Below are 26,138 nucleotides of genomic sequence, written 5' to 3' on the forward strand. Positions count from 1 at the left end.
TGCAAATTTTGCCACCTCACTGTTTACCCCTTTTTCCAGCTCATTTATTAATATGTTGAACAGCCCTGGTCCCAGCACAGACCCCTGGAGGGTACCACTATTTGCCTCTTTCCGTTTATAACTGACCATTTATTCCTGCCCTTTGTTTCCTGTATTTTAACCAGTTATTTATTCATGAAAAGACCTTCCCTCTTTCCCCATGACTCCTTATTTTGCTTAAGAGCCTTTGATGAGGGGCCTTGTCAAAGGCTTTCTAAAGGTCAAGTACATTATATCCACTGGATCCCCCTTGTCCATGTGTTTGTTTGACTCCCTCCAAAAATTCCAATAGATTGGTGAGGTATGATTTCCCTTTATGAAAACAATGTTGACTCTTCCTCAGCGTATCGTGTTCATCTGTGTGTCTGATACTAGTTTCAGCCAGTTTGTCTGGTATTGAAGTTAGGCTTATCAGCCTGTAATTGTCAGGATCGCCTCTGGAGCTTGTTTTAAAATGGCTTCACATTAGCAATAGGGCATACCATGGTTAATAGTTCTGCAATTTCATAGTTTAGTTCCTTCAGAACACTTGAGTGAATACCATCTGGTCCTGGTGACTTAATTTATCAATTTGTTCCAAAATCTCCTCTATTGACACCTCAATCTGGGACAGTCCTCAGATTTGTCACCTAAATAGAATGGCTCAGGTGAGGGAATCTCCCTCACATCCTCTGCAGTGAAGTCAGATGCAAATAATTCATTTTGCTTCTCTACAGCTAGTGCCCTTGTCTTCCTTGAGTTCTCCTTTAGCACCTTGAGTGTCCAGGGGCCCCGCTGATCGTTTGGCAGCTTCCTGCTTCTGGTATACTTAGGTTGTTTATTTTTGGCAGTTAGTTTTTGTGTCTTTTGCTAGTTGCTCTTCCATTTTTTTTTGTTTGCCCTGCTAAATTTTTCTTTTCCATTTAACTTGCCAGAGTTTGTGCTCTTTTCTATTTTCCTCACTAGGATTTGACATCCAGTTTTTAAAGGATGTCTTTTGGCCTCTAACCACCTCTTTTTCTCTGTCACTTAGCCATTGTGGCATTTTTTTGTCCTCTTATTTTTTTTTTAATTTTGGCACACATTTCGTTTGAGCCTCTATTACGGTGTTTTAAAAATGTTTCCATGCAGCTTGCAGGCATTTCACTCTTGTGACTGTTCCTTTTAATTTTCATTTAACTAGTGTCCTCGTTTTTGTGCAGTTCCCCTTTTTGAAGTTAAATGCTACTGTGGCAGGTTTCTCTGGTATTTTCCCCAAATAAGGGGAAATTTAATTAAGGATGATTTAACGTATAAGGATGTTACATTTAATTACATTATGGTCACTGTTATTGAGAGGTTCATTATCATCACCCCTTGGATCAGATCCTATGCGCCTCTTAGGACTAAATCAAGAATTGGCTCTCCCCTTGTGGGTTCCAGGACTAGCTCCAAGAAGCCGTCATTAATGGTGTCTAGAAATTTTATCTCTGCATCCTGTCCTGAGGTGACATGTACCAGTCAACATGGGTGCAGTTGAAATCCCCCATTATTATTGAGATTTCTGTTTTTGTAGCCTGTCTTACCTCTCTGAGCATTTCCTAATCACCATCACCATCCTAATCAGGTGATCAGCAGTATATTCCTGCTGCTATATTCTTATTATTCAAGCATGGAACTTCTTTCCATAGAGATTCTATGGTACAGTTTGATTCCGTTAAGATTTTTACTATATTTTACTCTATTCTTTCTTTAACACATAGTGCCATAGTTCCTATAGATTGTGTACCCTGGAATTACCATGTCCCATTGATTATCATTCCACCAAGTTTCTGTGATGCCTGTTATATCAATAACCTCATTTAATGCCAGGCACTCTAGTTCGCCCATTTTAGTATTTAGTCTTCTACAAGCACTTATAAAGTGTATCAATATTTTGTGGGCTGCCTGCCTGTGATGTAATTGAATAGGGCTCTCTTTCTTTGACTGTTTCTCTTCAGCTACTACCTGCACTTTATCAACTTCCATGCTCTTCTCTTTACTAGGATACAGGGAATCCCCATTAATAGATCCTCCGCTAAGGGATGTCTTGGTCCGAACTGTGTGCTCCTAGGCACCTGTTGGCTTTTCCCCAGCCCTTAGTTTAAAAATTCCTTTGTGACCTTTTTAATTTTACATGCGAGCAGTCTGGTGCCATTTAGGTGGAGTCCACTTTCCCTATACAGACTCCTCCTTTCTCAAAAGGTTCCCCTGCTCCTAATAAACCTAAATCCCTCTTCCGAACACCGTCGCCTCATGTACGCATTGAGACCCTGCAGTTCTGCCTGTCTAACTGGCCTGGTGTGTGGAACTGGAAGCATTTCAGAGAATTCTACCATGGAGGTGCTGGACTTTACTCTTACCTAGCAGCCTAAATTTGGCCTCCAAAACCTCTCTCCAATGTAATCGGTACCTACATGTACCACAACTACTGGCTGCTCCCCTTCATTGCAAATAAGTCTATCTAGATGTCTTAAGAGGTCTGCATCCTTCACACCCCTCAGGCAATTCACCACGCGGTTCTCCCGCTTATCACAAACCCAACTCTCTATATTTCTAATAATAAAATTCCCCCTTACTATTACCTGTCTCTTCTTAGTAACTGGGGTCCCCTCCCCCACAGGGGAATCCTCAGTGTGAGAGGACACCATGACATCAGCTGGAAGGAGAGTTCCAACTAAGGGATCATTTCTCTCCGCTCCAGGTTGATGTTCTCCTTCCCCAGGACTTTCATCCTCCTCCACAGCACAGAGGCTGTCGGGCATGGGGGAACCTATCTGCTGTGCCCTGGAAAGTCTCCTCTGTCTACCTCTCTATCTCCCTTAGCTCCTCCAGTTCAGCTGCCCTGGGCTCAAGAACCCGTCCTCAGTCTCTGAGAGCCATGAGCTGCTAGTACTGTGGGCCCCCATATGCCACCTGCCCACAGGGCAGGTACCCGGACATGCTGCATTCAGTCCAATAAATTGGATACTGCCCACTCTGCCACTGGACTCTGCCTGCATTATTTGTACTCTTGCAGGGGTTTGGTTTTTGGGGGTGGGATGTTACTGGCCTAAGTTTAGGGAATATTTGTTAGGTGTATTGGGCTCTCATGCTCCCTGTCTAAACTCCTTTGCAAACCTCTCCTTTTTACTAGCTCCTCTGGTCACCTACCAGCTGGCTTTTGAAACCCCTGTTCTCTATGAGTTAGACCAGTCCCCATGAGCCATAGAAGAGACAATTCCCCTTCCCAAATCACTGACCATCCAACTAGGGTGGAGACACAGGACAGGAGCGGTGGAGTGAGGGCACATGGAGGGTGAGGCTTGGGGCCGGGAAATGGAAGCCATGGAGCTCCGGGTGGGAAAAGGAGGGGAAGGGAGGAATGTAAGGTTACAGGACAAGGAAGCACGTAAGGTTGGGGAGGTATGAGTGAGCAGTGGGAGAGGTCAGGATTATGGCAGGACCTTGCAGTGGGGGACGAGGAGCTTCATTGGCTGCTGAGAGAGGCATGGAGGGGTTCACACGGCTGGAGCAGTGGCATGTTGGACAGACTGGGGGTGGGATGTGGTGGGCACAGACAGAAGAGGGTTACAGCAGTTGAGGTGGCCAGCCCTAGAGTCCATGGATGGCGGGCGGAGGGCCCCTCTGAGGCATGCTGTCTCTGAGAGATCGATCCGTGGTATGACTCCACCGGAGGCCCTGCCAGCGCAGGCCTGGCCCTTTAGTCCAGGTGCTTACGGCACAGACAGATGGTTTCCAGAACAGGTGAGAGCCCATGTCCAGGAGCGTGGGGGCCCTCTGCGCCCATGTCCAGGAGCGTGGGGGCCCTCCGCGCCCATGTCCAGAAGCGTGGGGGCTGTTGGGTGCACTCTGGTGTCCTGGCTGAGCTCCTCACCACAGCCCGGGGCGGCATGGTGTTCCTGTGCTGTTAGACATTTCTCGTTCACCAGTCAGTGGGGCTGCTTTTCCCCTTTGTCCAGAATAGGTTTGAGGCCTTGTGTCCAAAGGAATCAGGGCAGAAATTCCCACCCATCGCTGCTGGGATTCTGGGGGCTGCTCCTTAGATGGGGAACATTTGTGTCGTCCCTGGATGCTGACTTCCCCACACCCCAAGGAGATGTGACCGGCTCTAGGACTGACTGGCTTTCTCAGAGGTAAACTATGAGGCAGCCAAGGGCTTGGGCCAGCCGGAGCTTGAGATCGCTGGATACAGTTGGGCACAGAGCTGGTGAGCATGGAGCATGGACCAGCCCAGCACAGCCTCCTGCTGGTACAGCACCAGAAGCGCTCAGACAGCCCCTCCTCCTGCCTGCTGTGCCGATGCCTCAGTTCTCCCCTATCTGAACCTACATCTCTTCTGCTGGGCCACTGGATCCGAGGAGAGAAGCTGGAGATGGAAGAGACCTACTGGGCCCCCTAGAGCAGGGGTGGGCAAACTATGGGCTGTGTCCAGCCCATCAGACCTTTTAATCCGGCCCTCAAGCTTCTAGCGGGGTTGGGGACTTGCCCCACTCCATGCATGCCATGGCTCTGTGCAGAACCGCCTGGCTGTGCCTCCTCATAGGAGCCAGAGGGGGGCATGCCGCTGTTTCTGGGACCTGCTTGAGGTAAATGCCGACGGGAGCCTGCACCCCTGACCTCCTCCCACACCCCAACCTTCTGCCCTAGCCCTGATCCCCCTCCCGCCCTCCGAACCCCTCGGTCCCAGCCTAGAGAATCCTCCTGCACCCCAAACCCCTCATCCCCAGCCCCACCCCCGAGCCCTCATCCCAACTCCCTGCCCCAGCCCAGAGCCCCCTCCTGCACTCTGATCCCCTCAGCCCCAGCCCTAAAGCATCTCCCTTGGCTAGTTCAGGAGTGCACCCTGCAGTCTATTCTCCAGGGTTGTGCTCGCTCTCTTGTCACAGACCTCCCTTTTGCCCCTACTCCTCATAGCTTTCCCAGCTCGTTGGGCCCCAGCATGTGCAGCAAGCATGGACATAAGAGCGTTGCCCCAGCCCCTCTCCAAGGAGGCAGGACTGTCTGAGTTCTCTGCCAGGCTCTGGCACAGGCTCGCTGTGTGCGCTGGGGAAAGCCATGCGACTTCTGTGTGCCTCGCTTCCTCTGTGTGCAGTGGGGTTGCTAAGATCTCACGGGGGTTGGGGCTATGAGCTCAGTTCCTGCAGGTTTGTAAGATGCTGTGAGGTCCTCAGAGGGAACAATTTTATTTATTATCACTAAACTACTCCGCGTCGGCCTCCTGTTTATTTCAGGACCTGGCTCCACCCTGCCCTCCATGAGTCTGCATCCTTTCAAGGACGTGCTCAGGGGCAGCTCCAGGTCCCAGCACGCCAAGCGCGTGCTTGGGGCGGCATGCCGCAGGGGGCACTCTGCCAGTCGCCGGGAGGGCGGCAGCTGGCTCTGGTGGACCTCCCGCAGGCGTTCCTGTGGAGGGTCCGCTGGTCCCGCAGCTCCAGTCCACCAAAGCCATGGGACCAGCGGACCCTCCGCAGGCACACCTGCAAGAGGTCCACCGGAGCCGCCTGCCGCCCTCCCAGCGACTGGCAGAGTGCCTCCCGTGGCGTGCCACCCTGATTGGGGCAGCGAAATGTCTAGAGCCTCCCCTGGACGTGCTCCAGCTGATTTCATTGATGTCCCCTCTCTGCTACCCTGGCCCCCTCTGTCCATCTAGTACCAGCTCGTACCACTCCTGAGCCTTCTACTTTGCAGCTCAGGCCATCTAGAACAGCCTCCTGGGACCTCGTGGCCTCATTTTCCAAATCCCTTGCTTGTAGCCGCCCGGCTGTGTATGGGTTAACCCTGCAATGTTGTCTGGGATCCATTGGCCATGAAAGACGCTAGGCCGTCAACCTGTATGCCGAGGTTTATTGCATTGATCGTTGTGTTTTAGTTGTCTGGAGGTGCGGCACATCAGCGACTCGCAAGGAAATTCTCCCACCCCAGGAGACTTCGGCCAACAGTTCTCAGACTTGGATGTTGGTCAAGTGAGACATTTTCATCTGGACCTAGGCATGTGGGTTTGGCAACCAGAGCCTCCATTGACTCCAGTGATCAGCTTTCCTTCAGGAACCGAACTGTGGAGGGACAAGCCTGACTTTAGGCACCTGGGTTGGCACATCTGGTCCAGAGACACCCTGTACCTATGGAATATGTGTGTAGGGGGCATAAGTAAGAGCAGAGTGAGGGCAGTGTCTTCAGCAGATATTATAAGCCAAGCAGTTAAATCGGGAGTGGGGGGGGCACATGACTCCCCCTGCCATGCATCACCTCGGAGCTGGACTTAGGGGCTACATAAAGGCGTCTCCTCTGCTCTAGGCAACACTTTCGCAGGCATCCGCCCCACCACTAGGAACCATTTCCTGTTACTCAGCCTGGGTTCCCCTTTTCTTGGTGTAATCCTATTTCCTCCTGGGGAGGCCCCCGCGGAACACCCTGAAGAATTCCTCGCCGTCCTCAGTGTTCTCAGCCTTCAGCCTCTTGTAATCTCTGTGCTTAGCCCAGCCAGACACATTGTCTGGCCTGTAAATCCTTCAGCTGCTTGTCTCCGTCTCCCTGGGTGCTGTGGGCTGATGGACTCTCCCCTCCTGCTCAGAGACCTGGTGCCTAGGCAGCCGCCCGCAGTATTGGCTTTGACTGCCCCTCTCTTATCCTGCAAACCCTTTTCCTACCCCCCCGCCCCAGGCTGAGCCAGCTCTCAGCATCTCCTGCTGGCTCTGTTGCTGAGTGGCATTTGCTGAGCTGGCCCCTAACTGGTGGGACGGGTCCTGTTACAGGTGCAACACCCAGGATTACATCTGGCACAAGGGAATTCGCTGCGAGTCCATCATCACCGACTTCCAGGTGATGTGCGTGGCCGTGGGCTCGGCGGCACTCGTGGTCCTGCTGCTCTTCATGATGACCGTCTTCTTCGCCAAGAAGCTATACCTGCTCAAGACTGAGAATAACAAGCTGCGCAAGACCAGGTGAGCGGCCTTGGGAGTAGGAAGAGGCCCGATGGGGAGGGCAGGGAGAGAGCCCAGTGGGATGCGGGAGGTAGTGGGAAGGAACCCAGCTGGCAGCTCACAGGACAGGGTCCATGTGCTAATCAGCTTGTACCATGCCCACCTGGGGCCCCCCGGGAGCTGACCTGTCTGCTAGCTTACAGGGAGTATGCTGGTCGAGAGGGCATATGCAGCTAACCTGGGAGGGGAGCATCCACTTGTCTAACCCATGGGGAGTGAGAGGGTACCTGAGCACATGCCAGCCACCCCATGGGATGCCAGTGAAAAACAGAAGGGTACCTACTTACTATCCAAGGGGAGTGACTGTCTGCCAACCCCCGGGGGCATTCCTGCCCCCTGGCCCTGCCAGCTGGGGAGGCGACACTGTGGAAAAAGAGGGCTCACCGTTTTTAGGCCATCTCTGCTCCCACCTTTGGCCCAGTTGTCCCCAGGTGTGTAGCAAAAGACTGGCATGCGTGTATACATGCCTGTCATCCAGCAAGGTCCCCACACGCCATGCACCCCCTGTTGAAGTGCAGCCACCTCTGGGGGGTGAGGGGAGGGGATACAGCAGTTATAGAGCCAGTTATAGAGTTCGAGGCCGGAAGGGACACTGGATCATCTCATCAACCCCTGGTATGTCACAGGCCATCAGCACCACCCTGCACCCACATACTAAACCCAGCCACCAATGTATGGCAGCCCTAAGGACATGCTGCATGTGCCACAGAGGGACAACTGGAAGGCCAGAGGTGCAGTTGGACAGCACACAGCAATACTGTGCTGCAGATTAGGACAAAAATGAAACTGTCCAGTTGAAACGGATGGGGCAGAATGTGAAGTTTGAATCTGGCCAGAGCCCTGTGGCTGACTCCCCTAGAACAGCCTGCAGCCAGCCAGTGTTTGGGCTGCGTTGGAAACTCTTGGGGTGTCAGTACTTTCTGTGCTACTGGGAACCCCATTTCTAGCAAGGGATCAGTGTGAGCAAAGAGCAAGGCACTGCCCTGTGTCTGGCTCTCACAGCGTGTGCTCTTGTTATGCTGACTAAGACCAGCTAAGGGGGTGCTTGAGCTGTGAAAGTCTAATCTGGATCCTGGAGTCAAGGAGCTTTGAGAGGAAAGAGAGAGTTCTGTACCTTCAAGCAGGCGTCACTGGAGCTCACAGTTACTAGCAGCAAAGAATCCTGTGGCACCTTACAGACTAACCAACATTTTGGAGCATGAGCTTTCATGGGTGAATACCCACTTCGTCAGATGCATGTAGTGGAAATTTCCAGGGGCAGGTATATGTATGCTAGCAAGCAAGCTAGAGATAATGAGGTAGTTCAATCAGGGAGGATGAGGCCCTGTTCTAGCAGTTGAGGTGTGAAAACCAAGGGAGGAGAAACTGGTTCTGTAGTTGGCAAGCCATTCACAGTCTTTGTTTAATCCTGAGCTGATGGTGTCAAATTTGCAGATGAACTGAAGCTCAGCAGTTTCTCTTTGAAGCCTGGTCCTGAAGTTTTTTTCCTGCAGGATGGCCACCTTAAGGTCTGCTATAGTGTGGCCAGGGAGGTTGAAGTGTTGTCCTACATGTTTTCGTATATTGCCTTTCCTAATATCTGAATGGCAGGGCTGGGGAAAGGCTAGAGATGCTGTGGAGCTCTAGCCTGGCAAATCCCCAGGCTGCGGGCCTTGCTAAAGGCCAAACAGGTACTGGGGTTGCAGAGGCTGTAGCCTGGAGTTAGGTGGAGGCAGCTGGTCTGGCCCCCCTTGCCAGTGATGAGTGGCCTTTTACAGACTGCGGTTTGCCCCAGTGAGCAGGGGTGAGATAATGACTGGCAGTAGCCACTGAGGCAAGGTGGGGACAGAGGGTTGGGGGTTCCCCTGGGAGGGGAAACTCAGAGCGGGCTACTGCAGAGGGCAGAACCCCAGGATAATTGAACTGGGGGCCAGAGGCAGGTGAACCACTGGCCAGCAGAGGGCGCTCCAAGCTGGAATTGAGCTAATTCCCAGGACAACCAGCAGGAGGTGCTACACCGCTTCACTACAGGCAGACTTAACCGAGAACAGCCCAGAAAGTGATCCTGTCTTCAGCATCCGGACATCCAGTTCCCAATGGGATCCAAATCCCAGATAAATCCATTTTACTTTGTATAAAGCTTATACAGGGCAAACTCATACATTGTTCACCCTCTATAACACTGAGGGAGAGAGATGCACAGCTGTTTGCTCCCCAGGTATTAATACATACTCTGAGTTATTAAGTAAAAAGTGAGTTTATTAAGTATAAAAAGTAGGATTTAAATGGTTTCAAGTAATAACAGAACAAAATTACCAAGCAAAATAAAATAAAACAAAACATGCAAGTCTAAGCCTAATACATTAAGAAACTGATTACTGGTAAAATCTCATCCTCAGAGACATTGCGATAAGCTTCTTTCATAGACTAGGCTCCTTCCTAGTCTGGGCCCAATCCTTTCCCCTGGTCCAGTCCTTGTTCCAGCTCAGGTAGTAACTAGGGGGATTTCTCATGACTGCAGCCCCCTTTGTTCTGTTCCACCCCCTTTTATAGCTTTGGCCCAAGGTGGGAATCTTTTGTCTCTCTGGGACCCCACCCCTCCTCCTAAATGGAAAAGCACCAGCTTTAAGATGGATTCCAGTATCGTGACATGGCCACATGTCACTGTAAGACCTCATTCTTCATTACCCACATCACTACACAGGAAAGCTTGCAGGTAAATAAACCCATTCACAACCAGTTGTCCTGGTCTATGGAAGCCATCAAGATTCCAAGCCACCATTAATGGCCCACACTTTGCATAATTACAATAGGACTTCAGAGTTATCCTTCGTATTTCTAGCTTCAGATACAAGAATGATACTTTCATACAAATAGGTTGAACACACTCAGTAATGATAAGCTTTGTAATGAGACCTTTTTGCATAAAGCATATTCCAGTTACATTATATTCACACTCATAAGCATATTTCCATAAACATATGGTGTGCAACATCACAATTGTGTCACACAGCAGGATGTAGGGAGTGCCCCAGGCCCAGCAGGAGTCTACTGGGAATGGTGTAGGACAGCAGGATGTAGGGAATGCCCCAGAACCCCAGTCCCAGCTGCAGGCCCTTGCACTGTTTCCCCCTGCAACGTGCATTCATCCACGCACCAAGGAATTCCCCACGGCACAGGAGGAGGTGGCTGGGTTGGTACAGGTGCAGAGTAATGGGACGGCCTCATGAGACACAGCATTGTGCTCCCACTCGGCACAGCTTCACACTCCAGAGACCCACGGAATCCCTGCCAGAGCCTTTGAGTTATGTGTGGAGCTGCCGCACTGGGCAGAGGGCTGCCTGGCCGGTGAGCTGGAACAGTTTCGTCTGTCGCTGTTATTCTTGTCAGCTAGTAAATCTCCCGGGTGAAATCCCAGACGTGCGTAGCAGCGAGCGAGCTACAGGAGCAGACTCTTCCCCCTCAGTGTGAACAGGCTCAGCAGGGAGGGCATGGGGATCAGGCAGGAGGGGTCGTAGGGTGACTGGATGTCCCGTTTTTAAAGAGACAGTCCCGTTTTTTGGGACTTTTTCTTATATAGGTGCATATTACCCCCCACCCCTGTCCCGTTTTTTCACAGTTGCTATCTGGTCATCCTAAGGGGTCATAAGGTGTCTCTGACTCCCTCTGGCTTGGATTTGTCACCATCTCAGCAGGCTGAGATCTCTGCCAATAAGCAGAGTCTGGGTGGGAGACCTCCCAGAGAAACCCCAGTGGTGTGGGTGAGTCAGTAGGTGGTGCTCTTACCACTGTTAGTACTGAAGCAATTCCCCTGTCTGGTGCTAGGGGGCGCTATGCTGCGGGAAGTGCCATCTTTTGAATGAGCCATGAAACAGGTGCTGACAATTTGCGACTATCGAAGATCCCCTGGCATTTTCTGGAAAAGTTGGAGTATAACCCCCCGTGTCCTAGTCAGAGTCCGGTCTGGATAGTTAGATTCTGCCTCTCTAAATCCTCTGGCAGTATTAAGTGGAGAAGGTATTCTTCACGACTTGTGCTGGGCTGTTCGGTAGTGTTGCTATGTGCTGTTCATCAGCTGATGCCACCCACCCCAGAGGTGGCTGCATTTCAGTGAGTAGGCACTTTGAAGTCTTGGGCTGCAAGGCTTTATAGAAATGTCATTCGTCACTGTTACCCTGCAACATTTTTAATACTTTAACATTCTTTATAAACACTAACTAATTAATTTTCATGGCCCCCATGGGAGTTGGAGGTTATTGAACTTCTCTGGTCTAAATTATGCAGGAGGTGAGACAAGATGAGCCCTTCGACCTTAAGATCTCTGATTCCCAATGTTAAAGATGGGGAAACGGAGGCACACGGCAGCAGTTCGTGTCGTCGCTGGGCTTAGAACCCAGGAGTTCCTGGCTCCCGTTGTTGGGCTCGGACCCATAGCCCACCCTGCCGCTTGGTGCTTGTCTCTTGGGCTGTGTGCCAAGCCATGCATCTCTTAGGGGCAGCTCTCAGCTTGTGTTAGCAGAGTAAAGGGATGGAGCAGCCTTATCACTTCCCCAGCCCCAGTGAGTTCTGGAGCGCAGGAAGACGGCCTTCCCAAAACCATCCCAGCTCCTCAAGAGAGACCCAACTGAGCTTTGCCTTTGCGTGCCCAGATTATAGGTGCATGTTACTCTCTGCCCTGAAGAGACTGGAGAGGAACAGACTGAGCTAGCTGCTGGAGTCACCCCCATCCTGTGATCATCCATCTGTTGGCTTTGTCGACCTCTGATTATACCCCCAAACAGCACAGTGCTGGACTGCAAAGGCTCGTAGGAGCCCCACCGCCTGTGATAGACTTGACAAGCTCAGCTAGATTCCCATCCCCCGGGGCCAGGCAGGAGGGCTCCCTAACGAATGGTTAATTAGTGTTTGTAAAGCACCTAGGGTATGTCTACATCTACAATTTTGCAGCGCTGGTTGTTACAGCTGTATTAGTACAGCTGTATAGGGCCAGCGCTGCAGAGTGGCCACACTTAACAGCAACCAGCGCTGCAAGTGGTGTTAGATGTGGCCACACTGCAGCGCTGTTGGCGGCTTCAAGGGGGGTTCGGAGAACGCGAGAGCAAACCGGGGAAGGAGACCAGCTTCGCCGCGGTTTGCTCTCGCGTTCCCCGAACCCCCCTGCAAACCGCAGGGAAGGAGACCTGCTTGCTTGGGGATTCGGGGAACGCGAGAGCAAACCGCAGGAAAGGAGACCTGCTTGCTCGGGGATTCGGGGAACGCGAGAGCAAACCACAGGGAAGGAGACCTGCTTGCACGGGGGTTCGGGGAACGCGAGAGCAAACCGGGGAAGGAGACCAGCTTCGCCGCGGTTTGCTCTCGCGTTCCCCGAACCCCCCTGCAAACCGCAGGGAAGGAGACCTGCTTGCTCGGGGATTCGGGGAACGCGAGAGCAAACCGCAGGGAAGGAGACCTGCTTGCACGGGGGTTCGGGGAACGCGAGAGCAAACCGCAGGGAAGGAGACCTGCTTGCACGAGGGTTCGGGGAATGCGAGAGCAAACCGGGGAAGGAGACCAGCTTCGCCGCGGTTTGCTCTCGCGTTCCCCGAACCCCCCTGCAAACCGCAGGGAAGGAGACCTGCTTGATTACCAGAGGCTTCCTCAGGTATGCTGGGATACCTGCTTATTCCATGGAGGTCAAGAAAAGCGCTGGTAAGTGTCTACACTTGATTACAAGCGCTGGATCACCAGCGCTGGATCCTCTACACCCGAGACAAAACGGGAGTACGGCCAGCGCTGCAAACAGGGAGTTGCAGTGCTGGTGATGCCCTGCAGATATGTACACCTCCTAAGTTGCAGCGCTGTAACCCCCTCACCAGCGCTGCAACTTTGTGATGTAGACAAGCCCCTAGTGTCATTATTAGGAAGTGCTTTGCACTGCCTGGTTTGAATGTCCCAAGTGATGGGGCGCTCAACTCTCTCCCCTTGGCGCCGATTCCACAGCCCAGTCTCGCTAGCCACGCCTCGCTCCTAACACTTGGCCTCATTTTTTTCCTTTCTTAATTTCATCCCATTTCTCCAGCTGGCGCCCCACAGCCCCCGCTGTCTGTTCATTAAGCCCCCTCCCTCCGTGGTGGGTGCATTCTGCAGGATCATGCAGACTCTTCTCTTGCATTCCCCCAGGGCTAGACATCGATAGTTCTTTGTCCCGAAGAGCCCAGCAAACTCTGCAGTACACAGGACATGTGAATTACTTCAGCCCTCTCCAAAATGCAGCCAGCTCTGGAGTGACGCCTGGTAGCGGTTAACAGCGCACAGCAACATGACACAACACTGTAGTGCGGCAGTGAAGAATTCTCCATCCAGTGAATCACAATCCTTGGTGGTTCATTAGCATTCTTTACATCTTCAGAGCACTTCCCAGGCAGTAACCATTTTTGTAACCCCCCCATCACTGAGGTCATTAAAGATTATTCCCATTTTATAGATGGGGAAACTGAGGCATTGAGGGGACATGATTTACCTTAATGCTATGAAGAGGGTCATTTTCAGACCAAGGTTTAATCCTCACGATTTCCTAGCTCCCAGTCTTGTGAGCAAACCTCTCAGCTTGCAACACAAGAGGAGATTAAGAGGAGCGGATTTACATTTCTTCCATTTGAATTTGGCCAGGACACTTGGGGTCTCACCCCAGCCTCTGCACAATGGGGCCCAGGGTTATTAAGGAGCAGAGATGGGCTGGCCCCTGGGTTTCTGAAACTGTCCAGAAAGTCGCAGCATGGCACGAGCTCATGCATGTTTGCCAGCCTGCACTCGGCTCCATGCTTAGATGCACCCACCCTCTGTGGCCCTTTTGGATGAGGCCCTGATGCAGAAGTGGGTGGACGTGGCATAGTGGGGGTGACCCTGGTGTCTCAGGGAACGAGAGGAGCTGGCTGGCTGACTGATGCCCATTCAGGGCTTGGGATTCTCAGTGGGATGAAAGAGCCTCTGTAAATTGGAGTGGCTCCTTTCAGATCTAAATCCAAGCTCTAATGAAGCCCAGCTGCTGGGATCGGTGCCTAGCGGCTGCCCCTCTGTACAACCTGAGAACTGCCTTGGACTCTCCTCCTGAATGACTGGGGGTCATGGGGCCAGCCTGCATGTCAGCACGTGCATGCGGCATTTTTCTCCCATTCGCCGCAGGCACAAACGCAAACAAGCCAGGCCCTGGGCCCTGCCTGAATGCACAGCCACAAAGCGATTGTCCCTTCCGTCCTTCCTAGGGGGAGGCGCGGGAAAGAGCTTTGCAAAGCCCTCAGCAGCTGCTGCGCTGCATGGGGCTTCTTAGCTTGGCAGCAGCAGATGGTGTTTTGTCCGTTCCCAGGGCCCGGAGCCTCTGGGGAAAACCCAGAGGGACAGATTCCACCAGTCACCAGCCTCTGGGCCTCAGGTCACCGAGGGGGCAGGGGGAAGGGTGCTGGCCGTCAGTCCAGCAGCATCACCCCAGCTGCTTCGCCTGACCTGTGTGAACGTGGAGGGGCATGCACGAGAGAGCGGTGTGTTCACACTAGTGCAGGGTGGCACAGCAGGCATGGAGAGGGTGTGCTATTGTGTATGGGGGAGGGGTGTGCCCCAGTGTCCATGGAAGAGTGTGTAGTGTGTGTGCGGGGGGCATATGCTTATATCAGGGCAGCTGCCTGTTAAGTTACCCCCCACCCTTGTGGCCAGAGGCGTTTTTGCAGCAGCCTGCCTCTGTTTCCCCTAAAGATCTCCAGGCAGTTTTTCTCATGACTAACAGCCCCTCCCTTCCCCCCGCCCCCCCCCCGAAACTATTCAAAACAAGCCGCAGGCCACAACACCAAGAGTCACACTCGGCTCTGGCTCTTCTGCCCCAGCCTGCTCCGCACACAGCGACCCCTCCCACTCAGCCCTTTCTAGGCGGAGCTCAGCCATTTCGGCTTCCTCCTTTTGCCCACCGCCCGCTGTGCTGCGGGCGAAGGCAGGCAGCAGATCTACTGCCCTCCTGCGGAGAGCTGCTCCCAGCGGGCCTGCCCCACCCTGTCCTGCACCCTGAAAAGGACAGTGTCCTGAGTTTTTCCCATTCCCACTACTAATTCCTGGGACTGCTGCCTCTCCTCCAGCGGCCACCATTTCCTGAGCCATTGTTCGTTCCATTGTTCCTGGAACGGGGTCTTCTGGGTCTTTCTAGGATTAAAGGGCCAGTGTACCTGTCACAGTGCCCATGAGCGGGTATAGGCATACCTGGTCTAATCGGTGGAGATGTGCGTGCAGCATGGCGTGGGTGTGTGGAGACACTTGTGTGTGCACGCGATGCGTTCAAGTTCATATAGGATGGGGGGTGAGCATATGGGCGTGCAGGCTGGCTTGGGAATGTGTACACACCAGCGTGCCACGCGAATGAATGTGTGCAAATGGGCCTAGAGGTGAGGGTGCAGACAAGTGTGTGTGTGTGTGTGTTGACACACACATACCAGTGTAGCTGTGAGTACAGGCCAGTATGTGTGAGTGTGACCAGGGTGAAGGTCCGTGTGGGCAGCATGTGGGGGCTCCAGGAGATGGCGCTAGCACGGCCCCACCTCCGACACTGGCTGTGACAGCAGCCCCACTCCCTGCTGTTAGGGAGGCGTCCCTGGCATGAGGTGCCTCCTTGTGCCATCGCTCTGTGCTAGCAAGAGTGCATGAAGCGAAGGCCTCTGGGAAGGCGCTGGGGATGAGCTGGGTGGAGGGCCAGGGCAGGAGGGGCTGGGAGCTGCGTGTTGGAGGGGAGGGTCGGTTGGCTTGGCATGTGCTCCTTGCTGTGTCTTAACTGAGCTCGTGGGGCCTGTTGACTAATAGCCACTGGCCAGCATGTATGTATGTATTATCCTAGTAATACTTCCCACATTATCTGTATCCCAAGCATTTAAATATACATATTGTACCTATGGAGGCCACTTGGCCTGCCCTGCGTCATAATCCTGAACACTGATGTTCAATAGCCCATAACTCTCTGCACTGGCCAAGGGAGGCCTTGGTCTGACTAGATAGGCAAACTGTTGGCATCAGGGCAGCTGATTATGTCTTCAGAACAATGGGAAAGGAGCTGCCCACACGATCTTGGTGGTGCTTTCATTCCCCCCTAGTACCTGGAATGTGACATTAGGATATTGGATATTAGGAAACACTATTTCACTAGGAGGATGGTGAAGCACTGGAATGGGTTCCCTAGGGAGCTGGTGGAATCTCCTTCCTTAGGAGTTTTTAAGGCCTGGCTGGGATGATTTAGTTGGCCATTGGTCCTGCTTTGAGCAGGAGGTTGGACTAGATACCTCCTGAGGTCCCTTCCAACCCTGCTATTCTATGACACAAAGCCAAGGGTACGTCCCTGTCTGGAATATATGGGGCACACCGGGCTCACCAGCACAAACACGTGAAAGCTGAATGACGGATGCGGTACCTTTTTCTGGTAAACAAGTGGGGTATAAAAGACTGGTTTCAGGGCGTAGCTTTGGGCAGCCTGCCTTCTGCGTCAGGTGAATGGAACATCGCTGCATGGGATGACTCTTCTGGGGCCCATATCGCGTAGAACCTTTTCCCTGTGCCATACTAATCAGTGTGTTATTTGGTCTCTTGGGTATATTTCCTAACCAAAGGGTGCTCAAGCAATTGCCTGTACAACTGATCAGCAGTCTGCTGACCTCTCGCCATTTGTGTCTCCTCTCCCCGTTGGCAGGTACCGAACGCCGTCTGAGCTCCACAACGATAACTTTTCCCTGTCCACGATTGCCGAGGGCTCCCATCCAAATGTAAGGAAACTTTGTGACACTCCATGTAACCTCTCCCCTCATGCCCGTGCATTGGCTTACTATGATAACATTATCTGTCAGGTAACTCGTCTTCGTCATGTCTTCCCTTCTGCACGCCTCCCCCTCCTGGCCAGGGGCTGCTTCAGCACGCGTATGCAGCGTCACGGCACAGAGAACGGGGGCACTGTGGCTAGTGGTGCCAATAGGCTGGCACTGGATCAGGCTGTGGTGAAACCCCCTGGCCCATAGCCACAGGCCTGCCCCTGGGAGCAGTGCAGAGGGGAGTAGAGGTGTAGGTGACTCCCGGGCCCCTGTGACCGGCTGCCCAGCAGGATGCAGCAACATGTCTTGGACTGTAACCCCACCCACGAGTGTTGCAGTGCCTGGCATCCTGCTCACTTGTGATACAGCAGGATCCTGGCAGGAGCTGGGGTGGCGTAGGGAGCCCGGGCAGGAGCCTGCGGGGCAGGACAGGGTGGGAGCCAGGAGCAGTTTCAGGTCTGAGGAGAGGGAGTGCAGGGGCTGAAGATGTCTGAGGTTCACACACTTAGGAGGGAGTCGGCATCCATGGAGGGGCCATGGGAAGGGAATGCAGAGTTCAGGGCCCTGCCGGGGGGCACAGAAAGGGTTTGCTGGGGATGGTTACTGGCTCCAGGGGAGATGTCTGCAGGCTGGGGCCGTGGACTCACTCTGGGGACCCTGACATAGACACGGGTCTGAGTGGGGCTGCCACTGGCCGAGGTTTTCCCAGGACTGTCCTGGGCAGTGTGGAAGGGTGCTCAGCACCCACTGCCAGCCAGCCAGTGTTGTGGGCTCAGGACCATCCCAGACCTCCCGGTACTTCATATCTCAGAGGTGGCAGCCGTTAGCCCAAGTGAAGCCGCTGGGTGGAACGTCCTGCTCTCCTTCCCGCCTTCTCACTGGCGGTGCCCAGAGCGGCCCCTCTCTCGGGACAAACTCCAGAACAGTAATGTCGGGAATGGGGAGAAATCTCCATTTCCTCACCCCTGTTCTCTGACACTGAGCGAGGCCCCTGATCCTTGCAGGCTCTGGGAGCTTCCCTGCTGGAGCAGGACCCCCTGCTCGGCCTGTGCCTTGCACTCTGAAGCAGCCTCCGTCAGTGCCGTAGCTGCTGACAGCCAGTCTAGTCAGCGTCTCCCCCCGTCGCTCATTTCGGCTTCTTCCCCTGCCCTCCCTCTGTCGTGTCCATGCTCACGTGGGAGTGCTGTGCAGGCCTGGATGGCAGTGCGGCGTGGCTTGTCTGTGTGTGTCCCTGTGTGTCACTCACTCTCTCCAGCAAAGCGCCGTGGGGCCTGTGAGGTTCTGAGGCCCTGTCTGGTGCAAACCCCTATCCCATGTCTCAGGACCTCGCTGGCTGCGTCGGGGGGGGAGTGGACCCTGAGAAAGGGACAAAGACCCCAAGGCATGGGCATGGGGGAGGGGCACTGTGAGCCCTGGGGATTGTACATGGAAATAGGGGTCTCAAGCCCTCAAATGGGAGACACAGAGCCCTGAAATGGGAGAGGCTGAGCTGACCCATGACACAGGAGATGCTGTGGGACCCAGCACCCCCAACTGTGGGGCATTCTGGGCACTGTGCCCCCAACCATAGGGCATTGCAGGACCCTCTCTGTGTGGGACACTGTGGGCACTGTGGCACTTTGTGGGACTGGGATCCTCTGAATGTAAGATTTTGAGGGACCCATTGTGTCACCATGCGTGGGACATTGCAGGGTCCTGCCCTGCCATATCTGGGATGATGTGGGTCACTGATCCCTGAAATCCAGGGAGTATTCCCCCCCCCCCCTTTCTCTGCCCTCCCTCCGACTCCCTCCCTCTCTCTCCCATTTCCCCGGTGCCCCCAGCTCACCTCTCCACGTCCCTATGCCTGCTCTGCCCCCTCGGAGCAAGCAGAGTTCCTTGGGGAGTGAGTGGTTCTGACGCAGCAGCATGAGGCAGCTAGATGGGACACAGCCAAGGACAGGGTGCCTGAGAGATCCTGCATGACCCCCTCCAATTTCCCAGCAATGGGGTCTTACCTCAGGAGGCCACTCTTGGCCTGTCTCGGTGAGTTTGCAGCCTGCTGAATCCTCCAGAGGCTGGGCTTCCTCTCTGTGCCTGACCAGGGGCACCACCCAGCTCCTTACTCCCTGTCAGAAAAGGGAGCCAAAGATGCAAACTGCAGAGCATGTCCAGCTAAGGGCAAGTACAGGACAGATGCTCACCCACAGCTTCCACTTTGCCTCTCGGTCGGAAGGTGTTGTAAGGTTAGGACCTGGGTGCAGAGAATGCCACCATTGAGGGTGAAAACTAACCTGTTATCTCTTGCAGGGCCGGCTTTAGGCCAGTTCCCCTGATTCCCTGGAATCGGGCCCCGCGCCTTAGGCATCTTTTTAATTTTTAATATTTTTTTAACTCACCTGGCGGCGTGGAGGGTGGGGCCGCTTTGGGTCTTTGGTGGCCTTTTGGTGGCGGGGGGTCCTTCAGTGCCACGGAAGACCCAGAGCGGACCCCCCCGCCACCGAAGTGCTGCCGAAACCCCGGTCTGCCGCCGGGTATTCAAATCGGAACCCGCCGTTCATAAAGCCGGCCCTGATCTCTTGGTCTCCTCTTCCCATCTCCTGACTCACACCTGAAAGTGAGCACTGAGTCGCAAGCCAGAGCCTCTGGAGCCCCGGGCAGCACTGATCGCAGACAGTTAGTACAGGTGCAGTCCCAGCGCCAGAGCATGTACAGGGCTTTAGAGAAGACTCAATGAGAAACCGACGCAGAGAGCAGGTGACAATCAGAGAGGAGGGCAAGGGTGACCTGCAGCGTTTATTGCGATTAATCTACCTCTTCTAACGATCCTGACCTTTGGGTAGGACAGAGAATGATGCTCACTCTTCTATAGCTCCTTTCATTGGGGAATCTCAAAGCGCTTGGCACACACTCCCACGGCACCCCTGAGAAGAAGGGGATGGATATATATGGATCACTTCACCCACGACTGAAACGCAGCCCGCTCTGGGGTGGATCCCGGCACTTGATTCACAGCACACAGTAACACTGTGCGGTACAGCTAGTTGAGGCTAGAAAGTGCAGTGTCCCCTCTGGCTGATACTGAAACAGCTCTGCTAGATTTCAAGCCATGGGGGTTTGCACTTATCCTCCAGAGCTCAAAAACACTTCCCCACAGTTGGAATAATATTGCCTTATGTTTCAGAGGGTGAAAATCAGAAACAGAGATAAGCTAAGTGACTTGCCCAAGAGCATGCCGGGAGGCCAGTATCAGGGTTGGGACAAGAACCCAACTCTCCTTATCTCTCAGTCCTCTCACCACAACTGGCCGTCCTTGGTTCGTAGCCATCAATCTCCCTGTCCTTAGGGCTATGCACTAACCCCCTGATCTGAATGGCTCGCGGGGGACTGGGAGGAAAGATCCCGAGGGCTCCACTAGAGAAATGAAGAAGCCATTCATCTCCCCACTCCAGGTGGAAGACATTGGCCACATCTTGAGAAATATGAGAGAAACTTAGCAGCACTAATATATGGGCCGTTTGGCATCTGGATCTATGAGGCTGGGGGACCATCAACCATCAGTATAATCAAGTCCTCTGTCTTCTCCACCTCCCCTGGTCTGACCCATTGCTTCCCAGGTCCATCAGCTGCCTAAGTTGGCTGGGTAAGGAGCTGTGCACGGGAGCTGGCTCCCTTCTCCTGACTGCTCTGCAGATCAGCATCTTTCCTGGTCATTGTTACATCCCATGGGCTTGCTCCTGTGTAATGGGAGTTTGGCTCAGCGGAGAGGAAGGAGTGCAAGGATCAGACCTGTTCCAGCACCTCCCAGGTGTCTTCTCCAAATCCTGTGCTCTGGCTTCGAGCTGCTTCATTTGTTTTCTTTCCCTCCTCACCAACACAAACAAAACCTTGCAGCAATGGCAGACTGGATGGCTTCAAGGATTGGTTCCAGATGGTGGCACTTTCCCCTTCTAGGGCCTGGCTTTGAGTCCAGTCTAGCGGTCTGTGGGAAGCAGGCTGGGGGTGTCTGGGTTTCAGAATCCACCACCACAGCTGACCATAGGTTTGAACTGGCCCTGGAGAATGAACTGCCCTCCATCCCCAGAGTGGGGCTAAGGCAGGCAGATCGGCAGAGTGAGGTGTGTGAGAAGTTAGAGGGCTCGCTGGGGGAGTCCCAAAGTAGGGAGCCCACCCAGATGGTCCCCTCGGCCTTAAAATGTATGAATCTTCCACAGAAGCTGTCTAGGCTGTACCTGTCCTGTGTACACAGAGTGGAGCTCAGGCTCCAGGGATATTAATCTAGTACCTTCACCACACTCAGTTAAATGGAGGGAAAACTGGTAAGGAGAAACTGGCCTAAAGATGAATATTTTGTGACAGGGGAACTACTGCTGGACAGATCTGATCAGCTTGGAGCACTTTGAGTCTCAGAATTTGCATCTCTCGCTCCACAGCTACATAACCACGGTTACTCGATGTGCAAAGCATCAGTGATTGGGATGGCATTTAATTAAGCCTGCTGGTCGAACGTGCTACTGTAGTGTGTCACGTGATCAGCTAACCCTTCTCTGGGCTCTTGGCAGGCAGCCAGTTTCTCAGTGTAGCACCCGCTAATAGCTACGAATTCATTATTTGTTGCATTTGTTTTCTCATATGCAGTATGTTGGGTACTAAAATCCTGCAAGGAACCTGCAACTGCCTAGGTCTTCATTATGCTGCCTATCATGGCCATGCAGAACTTCACGGCACCACTGGGGACAGAGCTCAGATCCTCCTCCTCATCCAAAAGCATAGGATCCTAGGAGTTGAGCCAAAAGAGAATCTCCTTTACCGGCTAGAAGTATAGCACCTATGACACACAGCATAGCAGTACTGATTCCATCCAGTAGAGGGCAGTGCTGCAGATACAGTATTGACCTTTCACAGGGCTGGACTCATCTCTCTCTCTAGTGGATGGAGGTCTGGAAAGCCATTAGTCACTACTTTAGTCTCCCTTTAGTTCAAGGGAGCGGTCCAGAATGCCTTTAGATCCAAACGTACCATCTCATGCCTTACTAGAGGCAGATTCCTCCTGATTTCTGGAGTGGCTCATGGCACCATGTTCATGTACAAGTAGCAAACCTCCCATCAATGGATTTGATTCATTGTCTGTAGAATTATTGTTCTGTGGAGTGCAGACTAATCCCCCAAATCAGTGAGGGAATTGATGTGCAATGTTTGGATAGCACAGCAGAGAGGCAGCGTGTTAACATGTCAGCACGGCAGGATCGGTCATTAAAATCTCTGTATCCAGGGGAGGCAGGAGTCGGAAAAGCAGAGGCTCTTGCAAATGGGAGTGGAGGTGGTGTGGCGGAGCGGGGCTGAAAGGCTGTGGGAGGCAGGACTGGCACAGCAGGAGTGAGGCGGCTCGGCAGAGCTGGGAAAGGACCCAGAAGTGGATGAGCAGAAGGGCTCCTGGACAGGAGCCAGGCGCAATGGGCAGAGGTGTGGGCTAGCCCGGAGCTGCTGGAGGCTATGCCAGCCCCAGGGGATGCCATATACAGCTGTCTTTGCAATCCTTTAACATTCATGTGGTAATGTAGATTTTACAGCCCAGAGGGCCTCCTGGTGTGGCAGCAATATGCAAAGGATGTCTGAAGGGGCTTGAGCAAGTGGGTTAGGCTCTGCTGTTTGTGGCCCCCAGAAAGATCCCCAGGAGCTCTTCATGCTCCCTCCAAAAACAGCAGCTCCCTCACAGACACCCGGCTCACAGCCCACCAGACGCCTTGCACCATCCATAATGCTGGGGCCCTGCCGAAGAAGCTCCCCCAGGAGCAAGGGGTGGTGACGAACCCTGGCCGGCTCCGATGAGGGTATGGCATTGGAGCACCTGGCAGCAAGGATTTTTTTTTTTGAACATAAGAACAGCCACACTGGGTCAGACCAAATGTGTATCTAGTCCAGTGTCCTCTCTGCCGACAGTGGCCAATGCCAGGTGTCCCAGAGGGAATGAACAGAACAGGGAATCATCAAGTGATCCATCCCCTGTCTCCCATTCCCAGCTTCTGGCAAACAGAGGCTAGGGACACCTTCCCTGCCCATCCTGACTAACAGTCATTCATGATCTATCCTCCATGAACTTAACTAGTTGTGGTTTTTTTTAACACTGTTATAGTTTCCGCTTTACTCTGCGCTGGTTAGGCCTCAACTGGAGTATTGTGTCCAGTTCTGGGCACTGCATTTCAAGAAAGATGTGGAGAAATGGGAGAGGGTCCAGAGAAGAGCAACAAGAATGATTAAAGGTCTTGAGAACATGACCTATGAAGGAAGGCTGAAGGAATTGGGTTTGTTTAGTTTGGAAAAGAGAAGACTGAGAGGGGACATGATAGCAGTTTTCAGGTATCTAAAAGGGTGTCATCAGGAGGAGGGAGAAAACTTGTTCACCTTAGCCTCCAATGGTAGAACAAGAAGCAATGGGCTTAAACTGCAGCAAGGGAGATTTAGGTTGGACATTAGGAAAAAGTTCCTAACTGTCAGGGTAGTTAAACACTGGAATAGATTGCCTAGGGAAGTTGTGGAATCTCCATCGCTGGAGAGATTTAAGAGTAGGTTAGATAAATGTCTATCAGGGATGGTCTAGACAGTATTTGGTCCTGCCATGAGGGCAGGGGACTGGACTCGATGACCTCTCGAGGTCCCTTCCAGTCCTAGAGTCTATGAGTCTATGAATCTATGAGTCTTGGCCTTCACAATGTCCTCTGGCAAGGAGTTCCACAGATTGACTGTGTTGTGCGAAAAAATACTTCCTTTTGTTTCTTTTAAATCTGCTGCCTAGTAATTTCATTTGGTGACCCTAGTTCTTGTGTTACGAGACAGAGTAAATAATGCTTCCTTGTTTACTTTCTCCACACCACTCATGATTTTATAGACTTCTATCATATCCCCCCTTAGTCGTCTTTTTTCCAAGCTGAAAAGTCCCAGATTTATTAATCTTTCCTCATACGGAAGCCACTCCATACCCCTTATCATTTCTGTTGCCCTTTTCTGAACCTTTTCCAATTCCAATATAAGAAGGGGTGAAGGATGGTATACGATGAGGAGGCTGGGAATCAGCACGCCCAGTTTCTGTTCCTGGTTCTGCTGCTGACAGGCTGAGTGACTCTGCCTCAGTGTCCTCGTCTGTAAAAGATTATGGTAATGACACTTATAGGCACCAACTTTCCCCAGCGCCAGTGGGTGCTCGTGCCTCCCTAGCCCCACTCCCATTCCAACCCCTTCCCCAAAGTCCCTGCTCCAATTCCGCCCCTCCCTGCCCCTATTGGACCCCTTCCCCAAATCCTCGGCCCTGCTTCATGCCGCGTTTCCCCTCCTCTGCCCTCCCTCCCAGCACTTGCCGTGTGAAATAGCTGTTTCATGGCAAAAGCGCTGGGAGGGAGGGGGAAAAAGCTGGCACGCGGCGCGCCCAGGGGAGGAGGCGGAGGAGAGCTGGGGCATTGGGGCGGGGTGAAGTGCTGCCGGTGGGTGCTCAGCTCCCACCAATTTTTCCCCATGGCTGCTCCAGCCCCTGAACACCCACAGAGTCCGTGCCTATGGTGGCGCTGGCGACCTGTCTCACCAGGGTATTAAGGGATTTAGTTCCTGTGGCTTACCTAGCAGTATCAATTAGTGCAGGGGCAGATCTGTTAACTGATAGTCCCTCCCCTGACTTTGTAAAGTGCTTTGACATCTGCAGGTGGAAAGGGCTCAGTATGATTGTTCATTAGGGGCGGCAGCATGGAAGCAATGTCCGGGAAACCCCAGTGAACAATAGGGACCTACACAACCTCCATCAGCAACATGAGGAGGAAACAAAACAATCTCAATCCTCCCCCCAAAAGCTGTGTGTCGAGGGGGACACAATTCCCCAGCCCTGCCTCTCGCCTTCTCGAAACTGAACCCAGCTCGGGCAGTCTCCATTGCTGTGACAGGATGCATGACGGTAGCTGGCCCCTAAGGCAGGCAGGGTCCTTTGTTTATGCTCAGAGGCTTTCAGTGCTGAGAGCAAGGCCATGCAGTAACTCACTGAGAGCAGATTTCATTCACTGTGGATTTGTTTCAAAGCTGAGTCATGGGGTCTCGTGACACGACATGTCTGAGAGGATGGCAGGCGGGAGGAGCGTGGGTGACAGGCCGGCTGAGAACCTTCTATGGTAATTCGCAGCGAGGGAGCCCCTCTGCTCCAACTCTCAGTGCTGTGCCTGTTACTCCTATGTGATCACCCCCTGCTCTCTCAGTGCTCTGCTAATAAAGAGGGGCAGGGTTTCTCTGGCTACTCTGGCCTCCTTCAGAGCCTCCTCTGTGACCTCTCTTCTCCTTTTTTTTCCAGGATGACCCCAATGCTTCCCACAAACTGCAGGATTCGCTGAAATCCTGCGTGAAAGAAGAGGAATCATTTAATATTCAGAACTCCATGTCGCCCAAGCATGATAACGGGAAGGGCGAACAGGATGAGGCTGGTATGAACTGTCTGCAGAACAACTTGACATGAAGGAAACTGAGAGGAGGGGGGAGAGAGAGAGAGAGAGCACACTCCATTTCCTATTGTACAACTCTCATTTCTAGTAACTGTTTGTTATATTTTTTCCCCCAGCCCCATGGCATGCTTTGGTGTATTTTGTACAGAGAAAAAATAATACAAAAGAAGAATCAAAATGCTCTTCAGATGAATTGTGTCCGTTGGGTTGTCTGGTATGTGCTCTGTCTGTATATTGCTTGGGTTAGTTCCACGGCTGTGATTTCTAAACCTTTGCTGTTACTCAACTGACTTTTTTTGTACTTTTACCCAACTTTTTTTGAAATACGAGTTAAAAACAAAAAAAAGATCTTGAAATAAAACATTTTTTTAAAGTTAAGCCACACGGTTGCCTGTTGCTGTTGTGTGAGTGGGCCGGACTGTAATCCCTGTCTTGGAGATGGAAAAGATCAAACAGGTCATTGATAGGCCACGATCGACTCCTGTTTCCAAGCGGCTGCCCATTTCAGCGCTCGATAATCGCAAACAACCATTGTTGTAAATTTAGCCCTTGGTGCTATTTGCATATTGATCGTGATAGCTGTGAATATATTTGTATTTGCCAAATGGATTATGGGTGATAACCCGCAGCAGTCCCTAGATCCAGCACAAAGTCTGTGCAGCACTGAAGTCCTCAAAGTAGTGGTGCAGTGACCTTGAATTGCACCCGATTTGAAAAAATGTTAGCGCATGGATTGGCAGGGAGCTGCTCACTGCATCTTGTGGCTAGCCATTAGTCACAGGCTGTGCTAACCCAGTCAAGCCACATTATATGGTTTCTGCCCCTTAATGGACTGGCAGACGAAGCATGTTAAACAGAATAACAAATAGCAGCTAACATCCAGC

At 52.7% G+C, this 26,138-nt stretch overlaps 1 protein-coding gene across 1 annotated transcript in view; it reads left to right on the forward strand.

Annotated features, from left to right (window-relative positions):
• Window positions 1-25,579, forward strand: part of CSPG5 (chondroitin sulfate proteoglycan 5) — a 36,402-nt gene extending 10,823 nt beyond the window's left edge. Inside the window, exons 3-5 of the mRNA XM_030549767.1 lie at window positions 6,792-6,980; window positions 16,690-16,762; window positions 25,107-25,579. Of these exons, the coding sequence (XP_030405627.1) occupies window positions 6,792-6,980; window positions 16,690-16,762; window positions 25,107-25,268 (424 nt within the window). The 3' untranslated portion in view covers window positions 25,269-25,579. The remainder of the gene's footprint in view (window positions 1-6,791; window positions 6,981-16,689; window positions 16,763-25,106) is intronic.
• Window positions 25,580-26,138: the final 559 nt, after the last annotated feature.

Source organism: Gopherus evgoodei, chromosome 2 (assembly GCF_007399415.2).
Source record: "Gopherus evgoodei ecotype Sinaloan lineage chromosome 2, rGopEvg1_v1.p, whole genome shotgun sequence".
NCBI classification, from domain to species: Eukaryota; Metazoa; Chordata; order Testudines; family Testudinidae; genus Gopherus; species Gopherus evgoodei.